At 47.8% G+C, this 24,719-nt stretch overlaps 2 protein-coding genes across 4 annotated transcripts in view; one reads left to right on the top strand and one right to left on the bottom strand.

The window, feature by feature from the left end:
- The window catches only part of LOC137356920 (protein GOLM2-like), a 52,504-nt gene extending 42,618 nt beyond the window's left edge, over positions 1–9,886 (top strand). For all 3 annotated transcript variants that reach the window (XM_068022769.1, XM_068022768.1, XM_068022767.1), the window contains 3 exons: positions 1,975–2,077; positions 4,084–4,126; positions 7,262–9,886. In XM_068022769.1, the coding sequence (XP_067878870.1) occupies positions 1,975–2,077; positions 4,084–4,126 (146 nt within the window). In that variant the 3' untranslated portion in view covers positions 7,262–9,886. The remainder of the gene's footprint in view (positions 1–1,974; positions 2,078–4,083; positions 4,127–7,261) is intronic.
- Positions 9,887–17,953: 8,067 nt separating this feature from the next.
- On the bottom strand, positions 17,954–22,548 carry LOC137356973 (cilia- and flagella-associated protein 141-like). Its single transcript, XM_068022874.1, has 4 exons — positions 22,352–22,548; positions 21,745–21,785; positions 20,265–20,394; positions 17,954–18,178 (listed from the first exon to the last, which is right to left on the bottom strand). Exons 1-4 carry the CDS (start codon positions 22,409–22,411, stop codon positions 18,077–18,079), a joined length of 333 nt encoding a protein of 110 aa, XP_067878975.1. The 5' UTR covers positions 22,412–22,548; the 3' UTR covers positions 17,954–18,076.
- Between the last annotated feature and the right edge of the window lie 2,171 nt (positions 22,549–24,719).

Genomic DNA, 24,719 nt, shown 5'->3' with positions numbered 1-24,719 from the left:
TGAGAAGGTGGTGGTGAGCTGCCTTCTTGAACCGCTGCAGTCCATGCGAGGTAGGTATACCCACAGTGCTGTTAGGAAGGGAGTTCCAGGATTTTGACCCAGTGACAGTGAAGGAACGGCGGACGATATAGTTCCAAGTCAAGATGGTGTGTGACTTGGAGGGGAACTTGCAGGTGGTGGTGTTCCCATGCATCTGCTGCCCTTGTCCTTCTAGGTGGTAGAGGTCACAGGTTTGGAAGGTGCTGTCGAAGGAGCCTTGGTGAGTTGCTGCAGTGCATCTTATAGATGGTACACACTCCGCCACTGTGCGTCAGTGGTGGAGGGAGTGAATGTTGAAGGTGATAGATGGGGTGCCGATCAAGCGGGCTGCTTTGTCTTGGATGGTGTCGAGCTTCTTGAGTTTTGTTGCAGCTGCACCCATCCATCACACTCCTGACTTTTTAATAGAGGGAAGGTCATTGATGAAGCAGCCGAAGATGGCTGGGCCTGGGACACTACCCTGAGAAATTCCTGCAGTGATGTCCTGGGACTGAGATGATTGACCTCAAACAACCACAACCATCTTCCTTTGTGCTAGGTATGACCCCAACCAGTGGAGAGTTTTCCCCCAATTCCCATTGACTCCACTTTTGCTAGGGTTCCTTGATGTCATACTCAGTCAAATGCTGCCTTGATGTTAAGGGCAGTCGCTCTCCCCTCACCTCTGGAGTTCAGCTCTTTTGTCCATGTTTGGACCAAGGCTGTGATAAGGTCAGGAACTGAATGGCCCTGGCGGAACCCAAACTGAGCGTCGGTGAGCAGGTTATTGTTGAGCAAGTGCTGCTTGATAGCACTGTCGACGACCCCTTCCATCACTTTGCTGATGATCGGGAGTAGACTGATAGGGCGGTAATTAGTCAGGTTGGATTTGTCCTTTTTGTGCACAGGACTCACCTGGGCAATTTTCCACATTGCCGGGTCGATGCCAGTGTTGTAGCTGTACTGGAACAGCTTGGCTAGGGGCACGGCAAGTTCTAGAACATAAGTCTTCAGTACTATTGCTGGAATGTTGTCAGGGCCCATAGTATCTAGTGCCTTCAGCCGTTTCTTGATGTCATAGTATATTATATAATGGAGACCCCAGAACTGTGCGCAGGCCTCCAGGTCTTACCAACATTCTATATAAATCTAACCTACCTTCTCTGCATTTTAATGCTATCCCTCTGCAAATGAACTCCTGTGCTTTGTTTGTGTTTTTTTTAATGGCCCTGTGAACCTGCAGTGCTTCTTTTGATGAATTGTGAATCTGTACTCCTAGATCCGTTTGCTCCTCTACCCCATTTCGACTCTTATTTTCCAAGCGTGCGGCCTCCGTATAATTCCTACCAAAATGCACGACTCTCACTTTTCTATATAGAAATTCACGTGCCATTTACACTCCCATTCTGCAAGTTGATTAATGCCTTCTTGTATTTTGTCTTGGTCCTCTACAGTATTAATTATACATCCCAATTTGGTGTTGTCTGCACATTTTTGAAATTGTACTTCCGGTTCCCGAGTCTAAATCGTTCATCTCAGTGGGTGATTTGGACTCAGTTGCAGCCATTATGCTGCATGCGGACCTTGTGACAGGTAATCTCAAGGCACAGGATATAATCAGCCGCTTTACACGCTCTCTACTTTATAACACAGATCCTGGGCTCAGTACAAGTTACCAAAATGTCAGGGGAGTGGGAAATGAGGCTCGCTGAGCTAGCAAGAGGAAACTATTGAGGGAAAAGTGTAAAAAAAGGCTTCAGCGAACATGCCGTGAATGGAGATTCAATGGGGCGGGGTGGGGAGTGTGGGTGGGGGGGGGGGGGGGGAGCATGAGGAGTGGGGAGAAGGGAAGCGGGTGGTAAAAGCACAAAGATGGTCCAATGCAGAAATAGAATAAAATCACGAAAAGCTTGTTTGCTTGTTCAGAAATGTAACACCTTTTAATTCATCACACAGATCAGATAAAGAAAATGGAGGAAGAGAAAAAGAAGGTGGAAACTGACCTGGAGGAATACAAGAAACTCTGTACAGTGGCGAATATGACGACTGATTTGGCAAAGTAAGAGTCACTCTACTATACTCAAATACAAACCTAACGCGTGTGTGTGTGTGTGTGTGTGTCTGTGTGTGTGCGCGCGTGCACAGGTATCACAGAATCGCCAAAGAGCCTCAGACATTTTAAGGCCATTGATGTGCTGGGAGAGTGACACGCAATATTGACATACACCTTTGGGTCCTTTGCAATTATTAGCACACTCCCAGGCAAACCCTGCAAATAGCGATACTTTTTAAAAATGTATTTACTCATTCTCAGGATGTGAGCATTGATAACAAGGTCAGCATTTATTACCCATCCCTAATTGCCCTTGAGAAGGTGGTGTTGAGCTGCCGCCTTCAACCGCTGCAGTCTGTGTCGTGTAAGTAGGCCACAGTGCTATTAGGAAGGGAGTTCCAGCATTATGACCATGTAGGAACAGTGACATATTTCCAAGTCAGGATGGTGTGTATCTTGTGTGGGGGTGGTGGGGAGCTCGCAGTTGGTGGTGTCCCCATGCTCCTGCTGGCCTTGACTCTTCTAGGCAGTAGAGGTTGCAGGTTTGGAAGGTGCTGTCAAAGAAGCCTTGGCAAGTTGCTGCAGTGCATCTTGTAGATGGTGCACACTGCTGCCACTGTGCGCCGGTGGTGGAGAGAGGGAATGTTGAAGGTGGTGGATGGGGTGCCAATCAGGCAGGCTGCTTTGTCCTGGATGGTGTTGAGCTTCCTGAGTGTTGTTGGAGCTGCAACCATCCAGGCAAGTGGAGAGTATTCCATCACACTCCTGACTTTTGCCTTGTAGATGGTGGACAGGCTTTGGGGAGACAGGAGGTCAGTCACTCGCTGCAGAATTCCCAGCCTCTGACCAGCTCTTGTCGCCACCGCTACGAGCCATAGCCAGGAGAAAAATTATGGGGGCATTAAAAAAATGCTTTTCAGAAAAGAAATCCTGCAGGCAGTTTTGTTTACCAGTTTTAAAAATATTGGAGATGCTGTATAAATGCCAGTTTGGCTGATGGTCAGGAATCATCCAGTCGGCTCGCACAGAGTTGTTTGGGTAACGGTCGCTCAATTTCTGATTGGCTGAGGGAAGGCGGAGCATCAAGAGGATTGACATGTCAGGCAGCCAATGGTGGGAGAGTGTGGGGACATGCTAATTTGAGTCAGGAGGTGATGAAAACTCCAGGAACGTGTCCAACCAAAGTTGGCAACACCCACCCCCCCCCACCCCACCCCCACTAGTGGAGCCTGACCCTGACTAAGGAAAAGTTGGCATGCAGGCAGGAGGAAGGTTGCAACCCACAGCCCAAAGCACAGATCCGGGTGGCTTAAATTGGTAGGCAGGTAGGTGGGGGAGGGGGGTGGGGGGTGGTGGTGGTAGAGGGGATTGGGCTGCAGGAAGGCAAGGTAAAAATCGGACGGAGTGGAGCTGAGAATTGTGTTTAAAAAGAAAGCCAAAATGATAGTGGAGAGTCTGGAGAAGCTGGGGTTGTTATCACTAAAGCAGAGAATGTTAAGGCGAGCTTTAGAGGTGATCAAAATATTGAGGGGTTTTGAGAGAGTAAATACGGGGGGAAACTAATTTCCTCTGGGCAGGAGGACACAGATTTAAGTTTTATTTTAACCCTGCGAGTCGTTATGATCTGTAATGTGCTGCCTGCCTGAAAAGGTGTTGGAAGCAGATTCAATTGCAATTCTATAAAAGGGAATTGGGGGTCTACTGGCAGAGGGACATGCAGGGGGAAATGGGACTAATTGTACAGCTCTCTCAAAGAGCTGGCATGGGCACAAGGGGCCGAATGGCTTCCTTCTGCGCTGTAATATATGGTGCTAGGCTAGCCTGGGATGCAACAGCAGCGATTAGCAATGGCAGGCACATGATACAAGTCTTGGCATTATATTAGTGTTGAAGTGTAAAAATGCAGGTTAATGAGTACATGCAATGTACTCCATGCAGAGTGTCAAATGTATTATAGAGACCTAGACCAATGGTTTACTTTTCACCTGACATAATGTCTCTTGCTTACACAGGAAACTTTGCCCCCAGCAAGTTGTTGTTCAGCCCAAGAAATAGGTAAGAGTTACCTTCACTTTCCACTTCATTTTTCCTACCTCCCCTGGCTTCACCCTTGGGAGTGGAGCAGCCCGTCCAGTCATCCAGTCTTCCCTGCCCCTTCTCCCCCCCCCCCCCCCCCCCTCCCCGCCAAATGCTCCTGCCTTAGGCTCAGTCTGAGGCTATTGAGGGGATCTGTATGTGTCCCGTGTTTCAACAACAATTATTGCTGCTCCCTCCTCTACCCTCGGGATTCCTTTCTGGGGTGTGGTTCCATTTGTGCCTTTTATTCTTGTGGGGTGGATACGCTAAGGTGCAGCATAAGTACCAGTACAAACCAGTTGGGCCTGTTTCTGTGCTGTAAAATTCTACCTAATTCTCAATTTCCCTTAGTATCTCTGTGTGTTTAACCCCTTCATCTTAGTCTCGCCTGTGAAAATCCCTCATTCCTTCTATCTCCCCTTGCTCACACATATGCACACATACTTTCTCTTTCTGTAATTCTTTTCCTTTTCTCTCTTTCTCCCACTCTGCCTCTTGTACAAATACAATCCTGTCACAATGAGAGAAGAAGGCCATTCAGCCCATCATGCCTGTGCTGGCTCTTTGAAAAGGCTATCCGATCAGTCTCACTCACCTCTGCTGTTTCCACCTAGCCCCGAAAACTTTTCCCCCTCAATTATTTATCCAATTCCCCTTTCGAAAGTCACTGCTGAATCTGCTTCCACCGCCCTTTCCGGCAGCGCCTTCCAAGATCACAGCAACTCACTGCATAAACTTTAGGCTGCGTTTGCTGACAATGCAACCACTAGGTGGCGCAGTACTTGCACATGTGCAAACGCAGGCTGTTCAACTGGAACGTCAGTGTCTGCGACATTCAGGCAGCTGCCAGGATTAAAGATGGCGCTGCTCAATTTATCACAGGAAATGCTTATGGTTAGATCGTTCTAGCAAACTAACCTTACATTAAGTTGGAGGGAAGCCCAGTAACATGCTACTATGGAGTTATAGGATACCAACTGTAATCCTCATTTAATATTCCAGTAATCCTATTAAATACAAAAGGAATTTTATGATTGAATATCCATTGGAAGATACTGAATTGGCACCCTGATCGATGGAAAAGAAAATCGGGCAGAGTATAAAATGTGCTGCCAGTTCATTATTATGATTTGTTTATATGACTGACCAGGACTGATTTCACCCGAATGCAGCTACTAGCTCCCGCCCCATTGGCTGCGCTCCCCCCCCTCGGCTACTGGTTTTCTCCCCTTCCTCCCCACCCCCTCAGCCACTAGCTCCAGACCTCACTGAATCGCCTCCCCCTCCCCCCACCAACCCCCTGGCCGATTGTTCCCCACTCGCTCCACCCCGTCCTCCGGGCAGTCGCTCCCCGCAAACCCCCTCCAGCCGCTCATTACAGGCCGCACTGCCTCCCTCCTCTCGGCCGCCCGCTCCCACGTTTGATCGTTCTCCACGCGCTGCCCGAAGAAGCAAGGGGGTGACGAGGCGACGTAGGAGCGAGTGGCCGAGAGGAGGGAAGCGGCGCGGCCTACAGCTAGCGGCCGGCGAGCGGGGTGGCGCGAAGCGAGGAACAGTCGGCCAGGGGGGTGGGGGTGGGGGGGGTGGCGGGGAGCAGCAAGGCCTGGAGCGAGCAGCTGAGGGGAGGAAACTTCGAGACCTGGAGCGCGTTGCCGAGGGGGGGGGAGGGGGAGAGAGCAGCTAGTGGGGCGGGAGCGAGTGATGGGGATCGAGCTCCAGCCTCAAAGTCTCCCATTCAGCCGCTTCCTCCAGCCGAGTGGAGGGGGGGCTGGATACCTGATGACGCTTTATCGCGCATGTGCGAAGGTGGACCAGGCGCGGAAACGCGATGACGTTGGGGCTGCGCGATGTCGTCATCCTGCCCAAGCGCCACTTAGTCCTGACAAGATGTAGCTGCGCATGTGCGCACTCTGATGACATCAGCGGGCCACTGCGTTGTCAGGAAACACTTTGGAAATTTTGTTGCCCTCTTGTCACCTTTTGCCAATTATCTTAAATTTGTGTCCTCTGGTTACTGACCTTCTTGTCTCCAAAAACAGTTTCCCCTTTCTTACTCTTCCAAAACTCTCATAATTGTGAACACCTCTATCAAATCTGAATGAGACAGGGAATTATGCCAATGATACAATTTGTCAGTCTTGAAATAACATTTTTTATTATTATGCTGTTATTGTCTTGTATTTGTGGAGAGGAGTTGAAACAGAACTATGGATGTCACAGGAAGTGGTGAATGCAAGGGTCTTGCTATGCCAAAGTGGTTGGTCATTTTTGAGTGCAGAAGTAATCACTCTCCGACAGTACTCTCAAACATTGAAATTTCTTTATGCGTTTCCTAGGCTCAGTGAGTAGTACCTCTGAGCCATACGGTTGTGAGTTCAAGTCCCACTCTAGAGATATAGGCACAAGTCCCAGTGCCGGTACAAGGAAAGCGCTGCACTGTCGGAGGTGCCATCTTGCAGATGAGACGTTAAACCGGGGCCCCATCATTCCCCACGGCACTATTTTGAAGATCAGGGGAGTTCTGCCCGGTACCCTGGGAGATACTTGTCCCTCGACCAACGTCACTGAAACAGACTGTCTAGTCATTATCACATTGTTGTTTATGGGATCTTGCTGTGCACAAATTGGCTTTCGCAATTCCTACATTCCAACAGTCTCTACGCTTCAAAAGTACTTCGTTGGCTGTAAAGCCCTTTGTGACGTCCTGAGGGGCTATAGCAATGCAAGTTCTTTCTTTATTAGCCCTGGGTTTTTATCTCGCCCCAGGTTGGAGCTCGCGTTGTTCCCCCACCCCCGCCAGAACTCGGGGTGTGGTCATGTCATTACCTGGTGACATCAGCACGTGCGTGCGCGGATTAATGCTGGGAAGTATTCGGATGACGCGGTGATTGGTCTACATTGTCAGGAGACACAGTGTTCTCCTTTTTGCCTCTCGCGGGTCATTACGTGTCTCGGGCAGCTGTTGGGAAGCGGCTAGTTGGGATGCTGCAGCCATCATGGTGTGCAGGGCATGCTGGATGAACAAGCTGGTCACTTCCTGCACGTCTTTTTTTTTTTTTGTATGTTCATTTCACAGTAAAACTTAAACCCTTGTGTCCTTTTTTTCTCTTACAGTCACCTCAAGGTGGCCTGTCCCCAGAGCTCGCTGGACACATCAATCAAGACCTCATTCGTACCACTTTCACACTGAGCTGTTCTGTTGGGATTGACCTGCATGACAGAAATGACCAAGGACATTGGGCACAATCCACCCCACTCCTTCCACACACTGTTGTCCCAATCTGCCCAACGGTGGACTCTACCTTTTCCTGTCCATGTCCTGAAGGAAGTGTCTCCACGCCAGTCAAATGGACATGAGCTAGCTCCAGCGCATCAATTTAACCCTACAATATTCAGATAACTTCCTCTATTGCCTTTAGTCCTTTCAATCATTCCATCTCATGCACCTGTCTGTTAACCCTGGCTCGATTGGTAGCACTCTCACCTGTGTCACAAGGTTCTGAATTCAAGTCACACGAGAGGACTTGGCATAAAAATCAAGGCAAATACTCCAGTGCCAGTTCTGAGGGAGTGCTGCACTGTTTGAGGTGCCGTCTTTCAGATGAGACATTCAACTGAGGCCCTGTCTGCCCTCTCAGGTGGACGTGAAAGATCTGATGGGACTGTTCTGAGAGAGTGCAGGGGGAGTTATCCCTGGCGTCCTGGTCAATATATATCCTTCGCTCAACATTGCAGAAACGGATTATCCAGTCGTCGTCACATTGCTGTTTGTGGGAGCGTGCTGTGCACAAATTGGCTGCGACGTTTCCTACATTACAACAGTGACTACGCTTCAAAAGAACCTCATTGGCTGTAAAGCACTTTGAGGCCTCCGGTGGTGGTGAAAGGGGCTATAGGAATGCAAGTCTTTTTCTTTTTTTTTAATCCAAAACTGCATTGTTCAAGACCGTAAGCACTTGGTATGTGTAGGTAATTGGGAATCCTGACATGACGAGTTGCATTTCTGATTGATAAATAAAAAAACAGACACCAGAATTGGGCGCGTTATTGCAATGCCCATTTGCACAGTGTATTCAAGAGCAAGCTTTAACACTTGCGTGTGTTTCTTGGCCAGCAGGTATTACTGGCACTTGGACACAGCATGAGATTCCTGTAAATATCAGGCTTCTTGTCACACTTTCGCTGTCACATTTAAGCTGTCACGATTTAATGGATGGTCTGACGTGCAGTGAGATCTGCATGAAACGTCTTGGCACACAGCGTGCAATGCCTGCGAGGGTTGCATTTGTTTCCTGTAATGCAGGCCCCCTCCGTCACGTGTTGCAGTAACACTCAACCACGAGCAACGCCAGAGAAGATCTGCTCATCGTCATGTAACCCTTCAGTCGCATTCCTAAGCCGCTTTAAGTTACGCAGCTTTAAATTCCAGGATTGAGAGTAGACCCATTGAACCTCAACCCCTAATCTCTCTCGTACTAAGCTCTTGCTGACTCTTCATCCACCTGTGTTCCTGTACCTCTCAGGTAAATTGTCACCTGTGTGAATTTCTTTCTGATTGAGATTGCTCTTTTAGTAGTAAAGAACGTAAGAAATAGAAGCAGAAGTAGACTATACCGCCCATCGACTTTGCTGCGCCATTCAATATGATCTTGGCTGATCTTAGGGTTCAACTCCACTTTCCTGCCCGCTCCCCATATCCCTTGATTTCCTGAGAGTCTAAAAATCTGTCTATCCCTAAAATTGACCCTCAAGTGTCGGCTTCCAGTTGGGCCACTGTACACGCCGGCTGCAGAGTAAAGCTCCCTCCGCCCCCCCCCCCCCCCCCCCCACACCCTCAACCAGACATCGTTCCAGTTTCCCCCAGGTGCCTCCGTTTTAGTGATGGACTGGAGGCAGCTTTTTTTACGCACCGAGCTAGTCAATTGCAACCGCCCAAGATCACTTTACATTGGAGCCTCCTGAGCAGGAATCCGAGAAGAGTTTGGGGTTAGACATTCATCTTGGGGGGAGGGGGTGGAGGGGGGGGGTGTGGCGGCAGTGAAAAATAGATGGTACGGCATAAGACAGGGTGTCAGCCCATGTATCAGTGGGTGGGTAGCACTGTCTTGTCTCTGAGTGAATGAAGTTGTGGTTTCAAGTCCCAGTCCAGAGACAAGAGCACCAAAGACCAGGCTGACTCTCCCAGCGCAGTGCTGAGGGAGTGCTGCATTGTCAGAGGTGCCATCTTTCAAATGAGACGTTAAACCGAGGCCCTGTCTGCCCTCTCAGGTGGATGTAAAAGATCCCACAGCCGCTATTTTGAAGCAGAGCTGTAGAGTTAACCCCTCGTGTCCTGTGGCCAATACTTATCCCTAAACTAATGTCACTGAAACAGATGATTTGCTTGTTAACACATTGCAGTTTGTGGGATCTTGCTGTGTGCTGCCATGTTTCCTACATTACAGTGACTACACTTCCAAAGTACTTAATCGGCTGTAAAGCATTTTGGGAGCACCCTGAGGTCACGAAAGGCACTGTTTAAGTAGAAGTGCTTTATTTTTATACACTCGCCAGACTTCAGTAGAACTGAATATCGTGTAGCAAATGCAAGACAAGTTTTGACCCTCCTTTTTTGAGTCCATAGTCCAGTGTGTGTAGTGCTTTTACAACCTTTGCCTCTTGTGCTCTCCTTCGGTCGGTGTTTGTGAATATGTATCTTCCAGGTTGTAGGTGTTCAATAAATATTTTATGACTCAATAACAGTTGGTAAGCCTTTCAATACAAGCAAAATACTGCGGATGCTGGAAATCTGAAATAAAAACAAGAAATGCTGGAACCACTCAGCAGGTCTGGCAGCATCTGTGGAAAGAGAAGCAGAGTTAACGTTTCGGGTCAGTGACCCTTCATCGGAACCCCATGGTAAGCCTTTCAACATCGATTTGTAGTTCATAGAATCTTATAACACAGAAAGAGGCCGTGTGACTCATTGTATCCATGCTAGCTCTTTGAAAGAGCTATGCAATCAGTCCGACCCCCCCCCCCCCCCCCCCCCCCCGCCACCGTTCTTTCCCCATGGCCAGCATTTTCTTTATACGAAGATATGACGCGCGGGTTGGCCATGACGGATTGGGAAACGTTACTCAAAGGGATGACGGTGGATTGGCAATGGCAAACATTCAAAGAGCACTTGGATGAACTGCAACAATTGTTTATCCCTGTCTGGCGCAAAAGTAAAACGGGAAAGGTAGCCAAACCGTGGCTTACAAGGGAAATTAGACATAGCATTAGATCCAAGGAAGAGGCATATAAATTCGCCAGAAAAAACAACAGACCTGAGGAATGGGAGCAGTTTAGAATTCAGCAAAGGAGGACCAAGGGATTGATTAAGAAGGGGAAAATAGAGTACGAGAGCAAGCTTGCGGGGAACACAAAAACTAACTGTAAAAGTTTCCATTGGTATGTGAAAAGAAAAAGATTGGTGAAGACAAATGTAGGTCCCTTACAGTCAGAAACAGGTGAAATTATTATGGAGAATAAAGAAATGGCTGACCAACTAAATGCATACTTTGGTTCTGTCTTCGCAAAGGAGGACACAAATATCATACCAGAAATGTTGGGGATCACAGGGCTTAGAGAGAGGAACTGAAAGAAATCAGTATTAGTAGAGAAATGGTATTGGGGAAATTGATGGGATTGAAGGCTGATAAATCCCAGGGCCTGATGGTATGCATCCCAGAGTACTTAAGGAAGTGGCCCTAGAAATAGTGGATGCATTGGTGGTCATCTTCCAAGATTCTCTAGACTCTGGAACAGTTCCTACAGATTGGAGGGTAACTAATGTAACCCCACTATTTAAAAAAGGAGGTCGAGAGAAAGCAGGGAATTATAGACCAGTCAGCCTGACGTCGGTAGTGGGGAAAATTCTAGAGTCCATTATCAAAGATTTTATAGCAGAGCACTTGGAGAACAGTGGTAGAATCGGGCAGAGTCAGCATGGATTTACGAAAGGGAAATCATACTTGACAAATCTACTAGAATTCTTCGAGAATGTAACTAGTAGAGTTGATGAGGGGGAGCCAGTGGATGTGGTTTATTTGGACTTTCAGAAGGCTTTCGACAAAGTCCCACTTAAGAGATTAGCATGTAAAATTAAAGAGCATGGGATTGGGGGTAGTGTATTGCGATGGATAGAAAATTGGTTGGTGAACAGGAAACAAAGAGTAGGGATAAATGGGTCTTTTTCCGAATGGCAGGCAGTGACTAGTGGGGTACCACAGGGATTGGTGCTAGGACCCCAGCTATTCACAATATACATTAATGATTTAGATGAGGGAACTAAATGTAATATCTCAAAATTTGCCGATGACACAAAACTGGGTGGGAGGGTGAGTTGTGAGGAGGATGCAGAGAGGCTTCAGGGTGATTTGGACAAGTTGAGTGAGTGGGCTAATGCATGGCAGATGCAGTATAATGTGGATAAATGTGAGGTTATCAACTTTGGTAGCAAAAACAGGAGGGCAGATTATTATCTGAACAGCTATAAACTCAGAGCGGAATATGCAGTGAGACCTGGGTGTTCTCATACACCAGTCGCTGAAGGTAAGCATGCAGGTGCAACAGGCAGTACAAAAGGCAAATGGTATGTTGGCCTTCATAGCGAGAAGATTCGAGTACAGGAGCAGGGATGTCTTGCTACAATTATACAGAGCCTTGGTGAGGCCACACCTGGAATATTGTGTGCAGTTTTGGTCTCCTTATCTGAGGAAGGATGTTCTTGCTATAAAGGGAGTGAAGCGAAGGTTTACCAGACTGATTCCTGGGATGGTGGGACTGGCGTGTAAGGAGAGATTGAGTCGGTTAGGATTATATTCGCTGGAGTTCAGAAGAGTGAGGCGGGGTGGGTGGGGGGGGCGGGTGATCTCGTAGAAACCTATAAAGTTCTAACAGGACTTGACAGGGTAGATGCAGGAAGGATGTTCCCGATGGTGGGAGAGTCCAGAACCAGGGGTCATAGTCTAAGGATACGGGGTAAACCTTTCAGGACTGAGATGAGGAGAAATTACTTCACCCAGAGAGTGGTGAGCCTGTGGAATTCGCTACCACAGAAAGCAGTTGAGGCCAAAACATTGTATGTTTTCAAGAAGGAGTTGGATATAGCTCTTGGGGCGAAAGGATATGGGGTGACAACGGGAACAGGTTACTGAGTTGGATGATCAGCCATGATCATAATGAATGGCGGAGCAGGCTCGAAGGGCCGAATGGCCTACTCCTGCTCCTATTTTCTATGTTTCTATTTATCCAATTCTTTTTGAAATTTACTATTGAATTTGCTTCCACTGTTCTTTCAGGCAGCGCGTTCCAGATCACAACAACTCGCCGAATTTTAAAAAAAAAATCTTCTTCCAATTATTTTAAATCTATGCCCTCTGGTTACCAACCCACTTGCCACTGGAAATAATTCCTCCCTACTTGCTCTATCAAAACCCCTCATAATTTTTGAACACCTCTCTTAGGTCTCCCCTTAACCTTTCCTGCTCTAAGGAAAATAATCCCAGATTCTCCAATCTCTCCATGTAACAAACTCCCTCATCCCTGGTATCATTCTGGTAAGCTTCCTCTGTACCCTCACCAGGGTCTTGACGTCCTTTCTAAAGTGCAGTGCCTGGAATTGAACATGTACTCCAGCTGGGGTCTAGCCAGAGATTTGTAAAGGTTTAGCATGACTTCCTTGTTTTTGTATTCAATGCCCCTATTTACAAAGCCAAAAATCCACTCCAGTTTCTTAACATCTTTTCAACTGACCTGGCAACCTTCATTGATTTGTGAGTATGCATCCCAGGTCCCTCTGTTCTTCTACCCCCTCAAAATAGTACTATTTAGATTATATTGTTTTTCCAGGTTATTTCTCTTAGATGCACTTATCTGCATTAAATTGCATCTGCCATGTATCTTCCCATTTCACCAGTCTATCACCTCCTGCCGTCTGCTACTATCATGCTGACTACTTACTACAAAAAGCTGGATGCTGAAAAACTGAACCAAAAACAGAAAATGCTGGAAATACTCAGCAGTCAGGCAGCATCTGTGGAGAGAGAGGAAAGGCCATCAACTTGTAACGTTAGCTCTGTATTTCCAGCATTTCCTGTTTTTTTGTTACTATTCACTACATTGCCAAGTTTAGTATTGTCTGCAAACTTCAAAATTATAGTGCCTTTACCCAAGTCCAGGTCACTGACATATAACAAGAAAAGCAATGGTCCTAATACCAATTTGTGAATACCAATCCCACTGCATACTTCTCTCCTGGGAGAAAAACATCCGTTCATCACGACTCTCTGCCTTCTACCCCTGAGCCATTTACATGCCTAAATTACCACTGACCCATTAATACCATGTGCTTCTATTTTCCAAATAAGTCTATTATGGGGTACTTTATCAAATATCTTTCAAAAGTCCACATGCACAACATCCACTGCATTACCTTCGTCAATCTTCTCTCTTACTTCATCAAAGAACTCAATTAGCTTAGTCAGAAATTATTTGCTTTTAACAAATCCGTAATGGCTGTCCCTTATTAACACCTACAAATGAGAATGAATTTTGTCATCGCCAACAGTCTCTAGTTGTTTTCCCACCACTGACATTAGGCCGAGTGGCCTGTAAGTTTATCCCACTCCCCTTTTTTGAACAGTTGTGTAACATTTACAATCCTCCAGTCCTCTGGCACTATTCCAATGTACAAGGAGGATTGAAAGATTGAGGTTAGAGTATCTCTAACTCTCTGACTCAGCAACCGAGGATGCATTCCATCTGGACCAGGTGACATATCAACCTATTTACCATCTCCTTTTATCTAGTTTTATTCTGTACAATATCAACTCGTCGGCAGAACTGGATCCCAATGTCCCAGGAGTCGGAAGCCCCACCCCCCCAACACCCCAACATGATTGCTCCAGCCACGCATTCGCCAACACTCTCTTCCTGTTTCTGTACTCACTGACGCATAGCACTCGGATGCCGAGATTACCGAGGATCTGTTCATCCATCGTCTTCCTAGCTCCCGAGAGTCCGCCTGTAGGGCCTAAACCCTTTCCGGACCTGTGTAATTGTTACAAATGTCGACCACGACTGCCGCCTGTTTCCCTTCCCATCACAGAATGTCCTGCACCTGTTCAGTGATATCCTTTACCTTGGCAGCGGGGAGGCAACATACCATTTGGTGCTCCTGTCTGCAGCTGCAGAAGCATCAGTCTATTTCTCTGACCCATGGCGTGCAGTGCCCCAGTGTGCGGCGGAGTCCACCACAGTGCAGTGGATTTGCTCATGACTGCACTCTGCCCACCCACCCCTCCTCCACACGCACCCACCCCCCCCCCCCCCCCCCAAAACCAGGTATCATCACCCTCACCAGGGTACAATTAGGTGGAACTTAGATGGTGTGAGATTGGCCCATTTTAATACAAATTTCAATTGGGTCCTACAACCGACAGCAGAGCCCTAGTTTGCATATTCAAAGCGCTGAGCTTCCATCTCAATCCCTTCCCCAAGCCACGAAACTGCAAGTCTCCTTAGATCTATAGTTAAAATAAGCATAAGGTCACCAAATACAAAAACGTACTGTGCCTTTTTAAACCTGCAACTATCATAACAATGTAATATTTGAAAAGTTAACATCAGCTGCGAGAGGATTTATAGGCTTTATCAGGTCAGGGTTCAGTACAGGTTACGGACTGTACAGGACGTGCAGTTATGTTCAAAATGTTTGGCGTAGAATCTTGCAGCACAGATAGGAGGCCATTCGGCCCATCGTGCCTGTGCCAGCTCTATGAAAGAAACTAATACAATTAGTTCCACCCGCTCCGACACATTCTTTCCCCAACAGCCCTGCATATTTTTCCCATCTAGTGTTTATCCAATTGCCCTTTTGAAAGTTACTGTTGAATCTGCTTCCACCGCCCTTTCAGGCAGCGCGTTCCAGATCACAACAACTCACTGTGTTTAAAAAAAAAAATCATCTCACCCCCCCCCCCCCCTCTGGCACTTCTGCCCATTATCTTCAGTTCTGTGCACTTGATGCCGGTTGCAGACTGGTATGGGCTGGGGAGGGACCAGTGGGTTCCGAGTGGGAGGGGTCGTCCAGTCCCCCCCCGAGACCACGGAGAGGAGATACTAGCCTGTGGGTGGGAGGGAGTCAGGAGCAGAAACTGGCCTGTCAGATGGTTTCCGTCTTTCGGATGGGACGTTAAACCGAGGCCCTGTCTGCCTTCTCGGGGGCGGGGGACTGTGAAAGATCCCCTGGCCACTACTGGAGGAAGAGCACCCCCCCCTCCCCCCCGCAACCTTCCAGTGTCCTGGGGCCAACATTTATCCCTTTACCAACATCACGATAAAAATATTATCTGGGCCATTATCAGGAATTTTTTTTTGATCAGTGGAAGCTGGATAATCACATGAGGGAGAAAGGAACAGAAGGTATGTTGATAGGGTGAGTTGAAGAGGGGGGAGTCGGAGGAGGCTCGTGTGGAGCAGAAACATCAGCATGGGATAGGCCTGACTGGCAATCTCATTACCATTTGCTGTGTGCAAATTGGCCGCTGTGTGAGCCTTGGCGGCGAGTGTCGGTGGGTTGGCTATCCGGCTGCAGCGGGCCTCACAGCTAAGCCAGGTCCTGGTCCTGCGGCTGGGGCCCCCTCACACACACACACACGCACACGCAAACACACACACGCCCTTTCTAGCCATCACCACCGGATGGCAAACCCAGTCATTGCTCTCCCGGTTATCTTGCCTTCGGCCCTCTTCTCTCAAGACTGGGGTGGGGGTGGGGAGGGGAGCCTGTGCCTTCACCCAGGGCCGCAAGGACAGCGAGAGAACTGTGGACCGATCGAGGCCATCAGGGTGCAAAGTGGCGCCCCCACCCCCCATTTCATGGAAAGAAAGAACTTGCATTTATATAGCGCCTTTCACCACCTCAGGAAATCACAATGCACTTTATAGCCAGCTTCATTTTGGGAAGTAAAAAGCAGGGCAGCCAATTTGTAGATTCCCACAGACCGCAGTGAGAGAACGAAGAGGTAATTGCCTGAGCGATGAACATTGACTAGTTCTCGGCATTCATCGGGATTAATCCAATCAAGGAACGAACAGGCTGTTCCCTTTCCACTTGGCCCTTGGAAAGCAGAGCACCCTGATGATGGATCGGTGACAGCAGTGTGTGAGCAGAGTGGCCACTTCGTAAAAAAGCCGGTGGATACGGCCAAGCTGAATTGGCAGGCCTTACGTGTGAGGCGACCAGAAACAAATGGGAGTAGCTTTCTCAGTGTTTCTGGGCTGAGAGAAAAAAAAATAAGATTAACAGCTTCTCGCTGATCTCCGTTGGTTCCTGGCACCGTCACGCCCCAATTTCTCAGCTCTGGTGGGAGGTCGCAAGACCTGAAACGCTAACTCTGATGCCAGGCATGCCCAGAATTTCCAGCATCCGCAGTATTTTGCCTTGTGTTTAATGCTCTCATTCTCATGCCCAACTCCCTCCGTGGCCCTCGGCACCCCTCCCTATCTCTGTCACCTCCTCCAGCCCCGACAACCCTCCGAGATCTCCGCCCTCCTCCAATTCCGGCCTCTCGCCCATCCCCCCCCCCCCCCCGATTCCCATCGCTCCACCACTGGCAGCCCTGCCTTCAGCCGCCTGGAGGCCCTAAGCTCTGGAATTCCCGCCCTAAACCTCTCCTCCTTTAAGACGCTCCTTAAAACCGACCTCTTTGGCCGAGCTTTTAGTCACCTGTCCCTAATATCTCCCGCTGTGGCTCGGGGTCAAATTTTGTTCAATAATGCTTCTGTGAAACCCCTTGGGACGCCTTGCTACATCAAAGGCGCTATATAAATGCAAGCAGCTGCTGTTATTGTTTCCAACACCAGGATTCAGTCTCCAGGGCATTTGACTGCGACTCACCAGATGTATCCAAACCCCGTGTATCCACTCCAGGGCCTCAATTACCTGCTAGCAGGGAGGCTCTGCCCTCTGGTGGCCGCTGGGAATTAGCAGGTAATTCAGAGACACCAGCACTTGGTTTGACAGAAGCAAGAAACAATTTGCATTTCTGCAGCACCATTCACTACGTCAGGATGTCCCAAAGCGCTTTACAGCCAATGAAATACTTTTGAAATGCAGCCACTGTTGTAATGTGGCAAAGGCGCCAGCTAATTTGCACACAGTAAGATCCCACAAACAGCAAGTAGATTACATTACCGGATAATCTATAGTCGGTGATGTTAGTCGAGGGATAAATTTTGGCCCAGGACACCGGAGAGAACTCCCTTCCTCTTCTTCCAGTAGTGGTTGCGGGTTCTTTTACATCCAACTGTAAGGGCAGATGAGCCTTTGGTTTAACATCTCACCAGTAGGACAGCACCTCTGACAGTGCAGCTCTCCCTCAGTACTGACCCTCCGACAGTGCAGCGCTCCCTCAATACTGACCTCCAACAGTGCAGCACTCCCTCAGTACTGACCCTCCGACAGTGCAGCGCTCCCTCAGTACTGACCCTCCGACAGTGCAGCGCTCCCTCAATACTGACCTCCGACAGTGCAGCACTCCCTCAGTACTGATCCCCCGACAGTGCAGCACTCCCTCAGTATTGACCCTCCAACAGTGCAGCACTCCCTCAGTACTGACCCTCTGACAGTGCAGCACTCCCTCAGTACTGGCACTGGGAGTGTCGGCCTGGATTTTGAGCTGAGGACTCTGGCATGGAGATTTGAAGCGAGATGGTTTGACTCGCTGGTGAAAGTGAGTGCCTCCCAGGAGAAAGCAAACTGCTGTCACGTGGAAGTATGGTATAATGAAAAACTTTATTTGGCGATGCTGATACAGTTCGACACATAAATACCCTTCGAGGTGTTTTTGCACTGCGATGGAGTCACTTGAATTAGGCAGGTTTACTTCTCAGCTCAGCTCAGATGCGCTCTTTGTAGATAGTCATTCCCTTCTGGTGTAGCTCTTCCAGGTATTGCTGGTATTCAGTCTCGAGCAGCTCCTTGAGCGCTGCCCTGCGTATCTTTAAGTGAAATGAGGGGCGGAAGAGGAGGTTGGAAATGGGTTAATTCATGTCAATATTGGCACGTCACGACCATCCACTCTGCCCAGTGTTCCCGGCCTTAAGGTATCACAGAAGCATCGAATAGTATAGCACAGAAGGAGGCCATTTGGCCCATCGAGTCTGCACCGGCGCTTTCAAAGAGTAATCCACTTAGTCCCACTTACCCGCTCTTTCCCCATATCCTAGCAATTTTGTTCCCCCTTCAAGTATTTATCCAATTTCCCTTTTGCACGTGACTATTGAATCTGCTTCCACCGCCCTTTCAGGCAGCGCGTTCCAGATCACAACAACTCGCTGCATTAAAAAAAGGGTTTCCTCATGTTGCCTCTGGTTCTTTTGCCAGTCACGCACAATTGCCAGGCAATGACCGTCTCCAGCAAGGGGGAATCTAACCATCTCCCCTTTCAATGGCATTACCATCGCTGAATCCCCCACTATCAACATCCTGGGGGTTTCCATTGACCAGAAACTGAACTGGACCAGCCACATAAATACTGTGGTTACAAGAGCAGGTCAGAGGCTGGGAATTCTGCGGTGAGTAACTCACCTCCTGACTCCCCAAAGCCTGTCCACCATCTACAAGGCACAAGTCAGGAGTGTGATGGAATACTCTCCACTTGCCTGGATGGGTGCAGCTCCAACAACACTCGAGAAGCTCGACACCATCCAGGACAAAGCAGCCCGCTTGATTGGCACCCCATCTACAAACATTCACTCCCCCCACCACCGACACACAGTGGCAGCAGTGTGTACCATCTACAAGATGCACTGCAGCAACGCACCAAGGCTCCTTAGACAGCACCTTCCAAACCCGCGACCTCTACCAACTAGAAGGACAAGGGCAGCAGATGCATGGGAACACCACCACCTGCAAGTTCCCCTCCAAGTCACACACCATCCTGACTTGGAACTATATCGGTCGTTCCTTCACTGTCGCTGGGTCAAAATCCTGGAACTCCCTCCCTAACAGCACTGTGGGTGTACCTACCCCAAATGGACTGCAGCAGTTCAAGAAGGCAGCTCACCGCCGCCTTCTCAAGGGGCAATTAGGGATGGGCAATAAATGCTGGCCTGGCCAGTGACGCCCACATCCCATGAATGAATAAAAAAAAATGTTAATTCTGTGCCCTCAGTTTATTGACTCTTCAGCCACTGGAAACAGTTTCTCTTTACGAATGCGCCCGTACCCTGAGCCTTTTTGACTGAGGACACGTGTTGCTAAGTTCGACTGTGTGGGGCGTCATTCCCGACATCCACACAAACCCGTGGACTTGGCATTGAGGGCTGAGAGTTGGTGATTGGGCTTTTCATCTCTGACCCTCTTGCTACTCGTAAAGGAAGGAAGACCCTGCACTTCTGTAGCGCCTTTTATGAGTTCAGGTCGTCTCAGAAGCACTTCACAGCCAATGAGTGTGGGTCTCTGTTGTAATGCGGGAAGGATGGCAGCCAATTTGTGCACAGCAAGATCAAATATTAATGTGATGGTGCGCAGATAATGTTTTGATGTTGGTTGAGGGATAAATTATAAATTACGGCTAAACAGGTTAGGCCTTTATTCATTAGAGTTTAGAAGAGGGGTGATCTTATTGAAAGGTTCTGAGGGGGCTTGACTGGGTTGATGTTGAGGAGATGTTTCCACTAATGGGGGAATCTCGAACTAGGGGACATAGTTACAGAATAAGGGGACACTCATTTAAAACTGAGATGCGAAGGACATTCTTCTCTCAGAGGGTTAGTGAATGTCTCGAATTCTCTACCCCAGCGAGCTGTGGAGGCTAGATCACTGAAAGTATTTAAAGAGGAGGTAGATAGATTTTTGAATTATCGGGGAGTTGAGGGCTATGAGGAGCTGGCACGAAAGAGGAGTTGAGTTCTGGGGCAGATGATCATGATATTATTGAATGGTGGGGCAGGCTTGAGGGGCCGAATGGCCTACTCCTGCTCCTATTTCTGATGTTCTAAATATTGGCCCAGACGTACACGTACACACACACACACACACATCTTTAAGAAACTGTAGAAGTTTTTAAAAAGCCTGAATTACTAGAAGCAGTGCTCTTGATGCCAATTTAACTTCTTCATTGATTGTCCTCCTTTGCCGTTCATTTATCTTTCGTTGACCTGATGCATGAAGTGTCTTCAGTGTCATGTTGAAATTGATGATCTTCTTCCACCTGGCGAGAAACGGCGCACGGCACAAAGAGTAAAACAAGAAGTTGCATTTATATAGCGCCTGCAAAGTGGTAAAACATCCCCAAGGTGCTTCACAGGGGCCTAACCAAACAAAGCCTGACACCAAGTCACGTGAAGGAGATATTAGGACAAGATGACCAAAGCTCGGTCAAGGAGGTCGGTTTTAAGGGGCGTCTTAAAGGGGGAGGCGGAGAGGTTTAGGGAGGGAGTTCCAGAGCTCAGGGCCCCCCCACCCCCCCAGGCAGCTGAAGGCACGGCCGCCGATGGTGGAGTGATGGGAATCGGGGGGGGGGGGTAAGTGCAAGAGGCCTGAATTGGAGGAGAGCAGAGATCTCGGAGGGTTGTAGAGGCTGGAGGAGGTGACAGAGATAGGGAGGGGAGGATTCAAAAACAAGGATGATAATTTTTAAATTGAGGCAGTGCTGGACAGAGAGCCAATGTAGGGAGCACAGCGGGTGATGGGTGAAAGGGACTTGGTGCGTTAAGATACAGGGCAGCAGGGTTTTTGAAGGAGCTCAGCTTTACAGAGGGTGGAGGCAATAGTCGAACAGAGGTAATTAAAGGCTTGGACGAGGGTTTCAGCAGCGGAACAGGGTCTCAACCCAGGCTCTCAACTTGGCTCTTTTCTCCTCTTGGTTCTTCCGAAGAAAAAAAACCACTTTCATTTGCATAGCGCCGTTTACAACTTCAGGACATCCCACAGCACATCTACTTTTTGGAGCGCAGTCACTCTTGTCATGTCGGAAACGTGGCAGCCAAATTTTACACAGCAAGCTCCCACAAACTGTGCTGTGATTACATTGACATTTGCAGCACACAAACAGGCCATTCGGCCCATCCGCTCCGTGCCGGTGTTTCTGCTCCGCACGGGCCTCCTCCCACCCCCCCCCCCTCTTCATCTCACCCTATCCCCATATCCTTCTATTCCTTTCTCCCTCGTATGTTTATCCAGCTTCCCCCTTAAATGTATCTCGGCGATTCCCCTCAACCACTCCCTGTGGTAGCGAGTTCCACATTCTCACCACTCTCTGGGGAAAGAATTCCTGAATTCCCCATTGGATTTATTAGTGACTGTCTTATATTGATGGCCCCCTAGTTCTGGTCTCCCCCCCACAAGTTGAAACATCTTCTCTACGTCGACCCTATCGAAACCCTTTCATCATTTTAAAGACCTCGATCAGGTCACCCCCTCCCCCACCACCTGCCTTCTCTTTTCTAGAGAAAAGAGCCCCCAGCCTGTTCAACCTTTCTCGGTTTCATAACCTCTCAGTTCTGGTATCACCTTTGTGAACCCTTTCTTTGCGCCTTATCCAGTGCCTCAAGATCCTTACCCTTCCAGTTTCTTCAAAATGTCTTGAATCATTTCTTCTTGCTGAAACAGAAAAGAAGGAAAAAGTAACGTGTAAACAATGTGAATGAAATCCGGGGGGGGGGGGGGGGGGTGGGGGGGGGGGTGGTGGGGGGAGGGCGTGTATTTACCCTATTACACCTGTTGGTTTTGGCAGGCTATTCAACTGCAGGATCCCTCACAGCCTAACTCCATCTACCTGCCTCTTTTATTCCTCACAACCCTTAATCCCCTTAACCCAACAAAAATCAATCTCGCTTTTGACATTTTCAGTTGACCCCCACCCCTCCCCGACAGCCTCAACATCTTTCTGGGGGAGAGAGTTCCAGATTCCCACTCCCCGTTGTGTGAAGAAGTGCTTCCTGACATCACCCCCTTGAACGGCCTGGCTCGAATTTAAAAATAATTTAAAGAGTGCAAATATATATATATATATATATATATATATATATAAAAAAAAAGAATTGGGAGCGAATTCTGACAGGTTGCAGCTCCTTCAAAAGTTGGGGTGGGTGAGATGGGGCAGGCTGGAAGGGGTTTGCAGTCTCTCCATGCCCCCCATGGTTGAATTGCCCGTTGGGGTACTGCACCTTCAGGATGTCCTCCATGCTGCTTAGTTTAAGCTTTCGCACATTCAGGGGTGTACACATGTCGTCTGCAGGGAAAGAGATCCAAATATTTTAAATATATATATATATTTGAACAAATATGTCAAACACCAGGCGGACGGATGTTTAAAATGTTTTCAATATGTGGCGGCTGTAACGGGGACACGAGGTTGGCTCCTGTTTGTTTACGGAAGTAGCGACCCCGTTGCCAGGGTAATGACATCGCAACGATGTCTTAAAGGGATAGAGGCACTGCAGAACCCTCAAAGGGGTGCCAGTTAGAATTGAAGAACCTGCATTCCTATAGCGCCTCAGCACGTCCCCATCGTCAACTAAGCACTTGGGTTTTTGAAGTGTGGTCACTGTTTGTAACTTAAGAAATGTGGCGTCCAATTTTGCGCATAGCAAGCAGTGATTGTGGTTTTTTTAAAATTCATTCATGAGATAGTGAGCCTAGCTGGCAAGGCCAGCATTTGTTGCCCATCCCTATTTGCCCTTGAGCGTTCTGGAGTTAAACAAACATAGTCATGAGGACAGTTTCGGCCCTAGTTTGGACTGGGCAGGAAGACTCAAAGGTAGAACAGTTGATGAGCAGTGGCAGATGTTTAAGGAGATATTCAATTCCTCCCAACTAAAATATATTCCAGAGAGGAAGAAAGATTGTAAGAGGGGGGGGGGGAAAAAAACATCCGTGGCTAAGCAAGGAAGTTAGGGATAACATAAAGACAAAAACTAAGGCATACCATATTGCAAAGGCCAGTGGCAGGCTGGAAGGTTGGGAAACTTTAAAGATCAACAAAGGGTTACAAAAAAAGTAATCAAAAGAGCAAAGGTAAATTATGAAAGAAAACTAGCGCAAAATATAAAAACGGATAGCAAAAGCTTCTATAAGTATATAAAAGGGAAGAGAGTAGCTAAAGTGAATGTTGGTCCTTTGGAGGATGAGATTGGGGAGTTAATAGAGGGGAACACAGAAATGGCGGAGATACTAAATCAGTATTTTGCCTCAGTTTTCACAGCGGAGGACACTAGTATCATCCCAATAGTAACAAGTAATGCAGAGGTTATAGAAAGGGAGGAACTTAGAACAGTCATCATCACTAGGGAAAAGGTACTGAGCAAACTATTGGGATTGAAGGCAGACAAGTCCCCAGGGCCAGATGGCCTACATCCTAGGATCTTAAAGGAAGTGGCAGCGGAGATAGTGGATCCATTGGTTATAATATTCCAAAATTCCCTGGATGCGGGAAAGGTTCCAGTAGATTGGAAAATGCTAATGTAACGCCCTTATTCAAAAAGGGAGGGAGGCAGGAAGTAGGAAACTATAGAACAGTTAGTTTAACATCTGTCGTTGGGAAATTGTCAGAATCCATTATTAAGGAAGTAATAACAGGACATTTAGAAAGTCAAAACACAATCCATCAGAGTCAGTATGGTTTTATGAAGGGTAAATCGTGTTTGACTAATTTGCTAGAGTTCTTCGAAGATGTAACAAGTAAAGTGGATAATGGGGATCCTGTAGATGTAGTATATCTGGACTTCCAGAAGGCATTTGATAAGGTGCCGCACAAAAGGTTAATACACAACGTAGGATCACATGGGTTTAGGGGCAATTTATTAGCTTGGATAGAGGATTGGCTAACCAACAGAAAACAGAGAGTCTGGATAAATGGATCTTTTTCTGGTTGGCAAGTTGTAACTAGTGGGGTGCCCCAGGGTTCAGTCCTCGGGCCCCAAATATTTACAATCTATATTAATGACTTGGATGCAGGGATAGAAGGTACTATAGCCAAATTTGAAGATGACACTAAAATAGGTGGGATAGTAAGTTGCAATAAAGAAATAAGAAATTTACAAATGGGTATGGATAGGTTAGGTGAATGGGCCAAAATTTGGCAGATGGAGTTTAACGTGGATATGTGTGAGGTTATCCATTTTGGTCGGAAGACTAGAAAGGAAAGTTATTATCCAAATGGAGAGAAACTTCAGAGTGCTTCAGTGCAGAGGGATCTGGGTGTCCTCATGCATGAAGTGCAGAAAACTAGTTTGCAGGTACAGCAGATGATAAGGAAGGCAAATGGAATTTTGGCATTTATTGCTAAAGGAATAGAGTATAAAAGTAGGAAAGTGTTGCTGCAACTGTACAAGGCATTAGTGAGACCTCGCCTGGGGTATTGTGTACAGTTTTGGTCCCCTTACTTGAGGAGGGATGTAGTTGCATTGGAGGCAGTTCAGAGGAGGTTCACTAGATTGATTCCAGAGATGAGGGAGTTTGTCTTATGAAGAGAGATTGAGCAGTTTAGGCCTTTACTGTCTAGAGTTTAGAAGAATGAGAGGAGATCTAATTGAG

The sequence above is a fragment of the Heterodontus francisci genome, chromosome 46, assembly GCF_036365525.1.
Source record: "Heterodontus francisci isolate sHetFra1 chromosome 46, sHetFra1.hap1, whole genome shotgun sequence".
NCBI classification, from domain to species: domain Eukaryota; kingdom Metazoa; phylum Chordata; class Chondrichthyes; order Heterodontiformes; family Heterodontidae; genus Heterodontus; species Heterodontus francisci.
This window is presented reverse-complemented; position numbering and strand designations above follow the sequence as displayed.

Excerpts from the sequence above, each read along its gene's own strand:
- LOC137356973 (XM_068022874.1), bottom strand. The coding sequence starts at position 22,411 with ATGTGTACACCCCTGAATGTGCGAAAGCTTAAACTAAGCAGCATGGAG. Across the intron at positions 20,395-21,744 it reads ATTTTGAAGAAACTGGAAGG|GTGGAAGAAGATCATCAATT; the intron begins GTAAGGATCTTG and ends GTTTCTCGCCAG. Across the intron at positions 18,179-20,264 it reads CATCAAGAGCACTGCTTCTA|ATACGCAGGGCAGCGCTCAA; the intron begins GTAATTCAGGCT and ends TTTCACTTAAAG.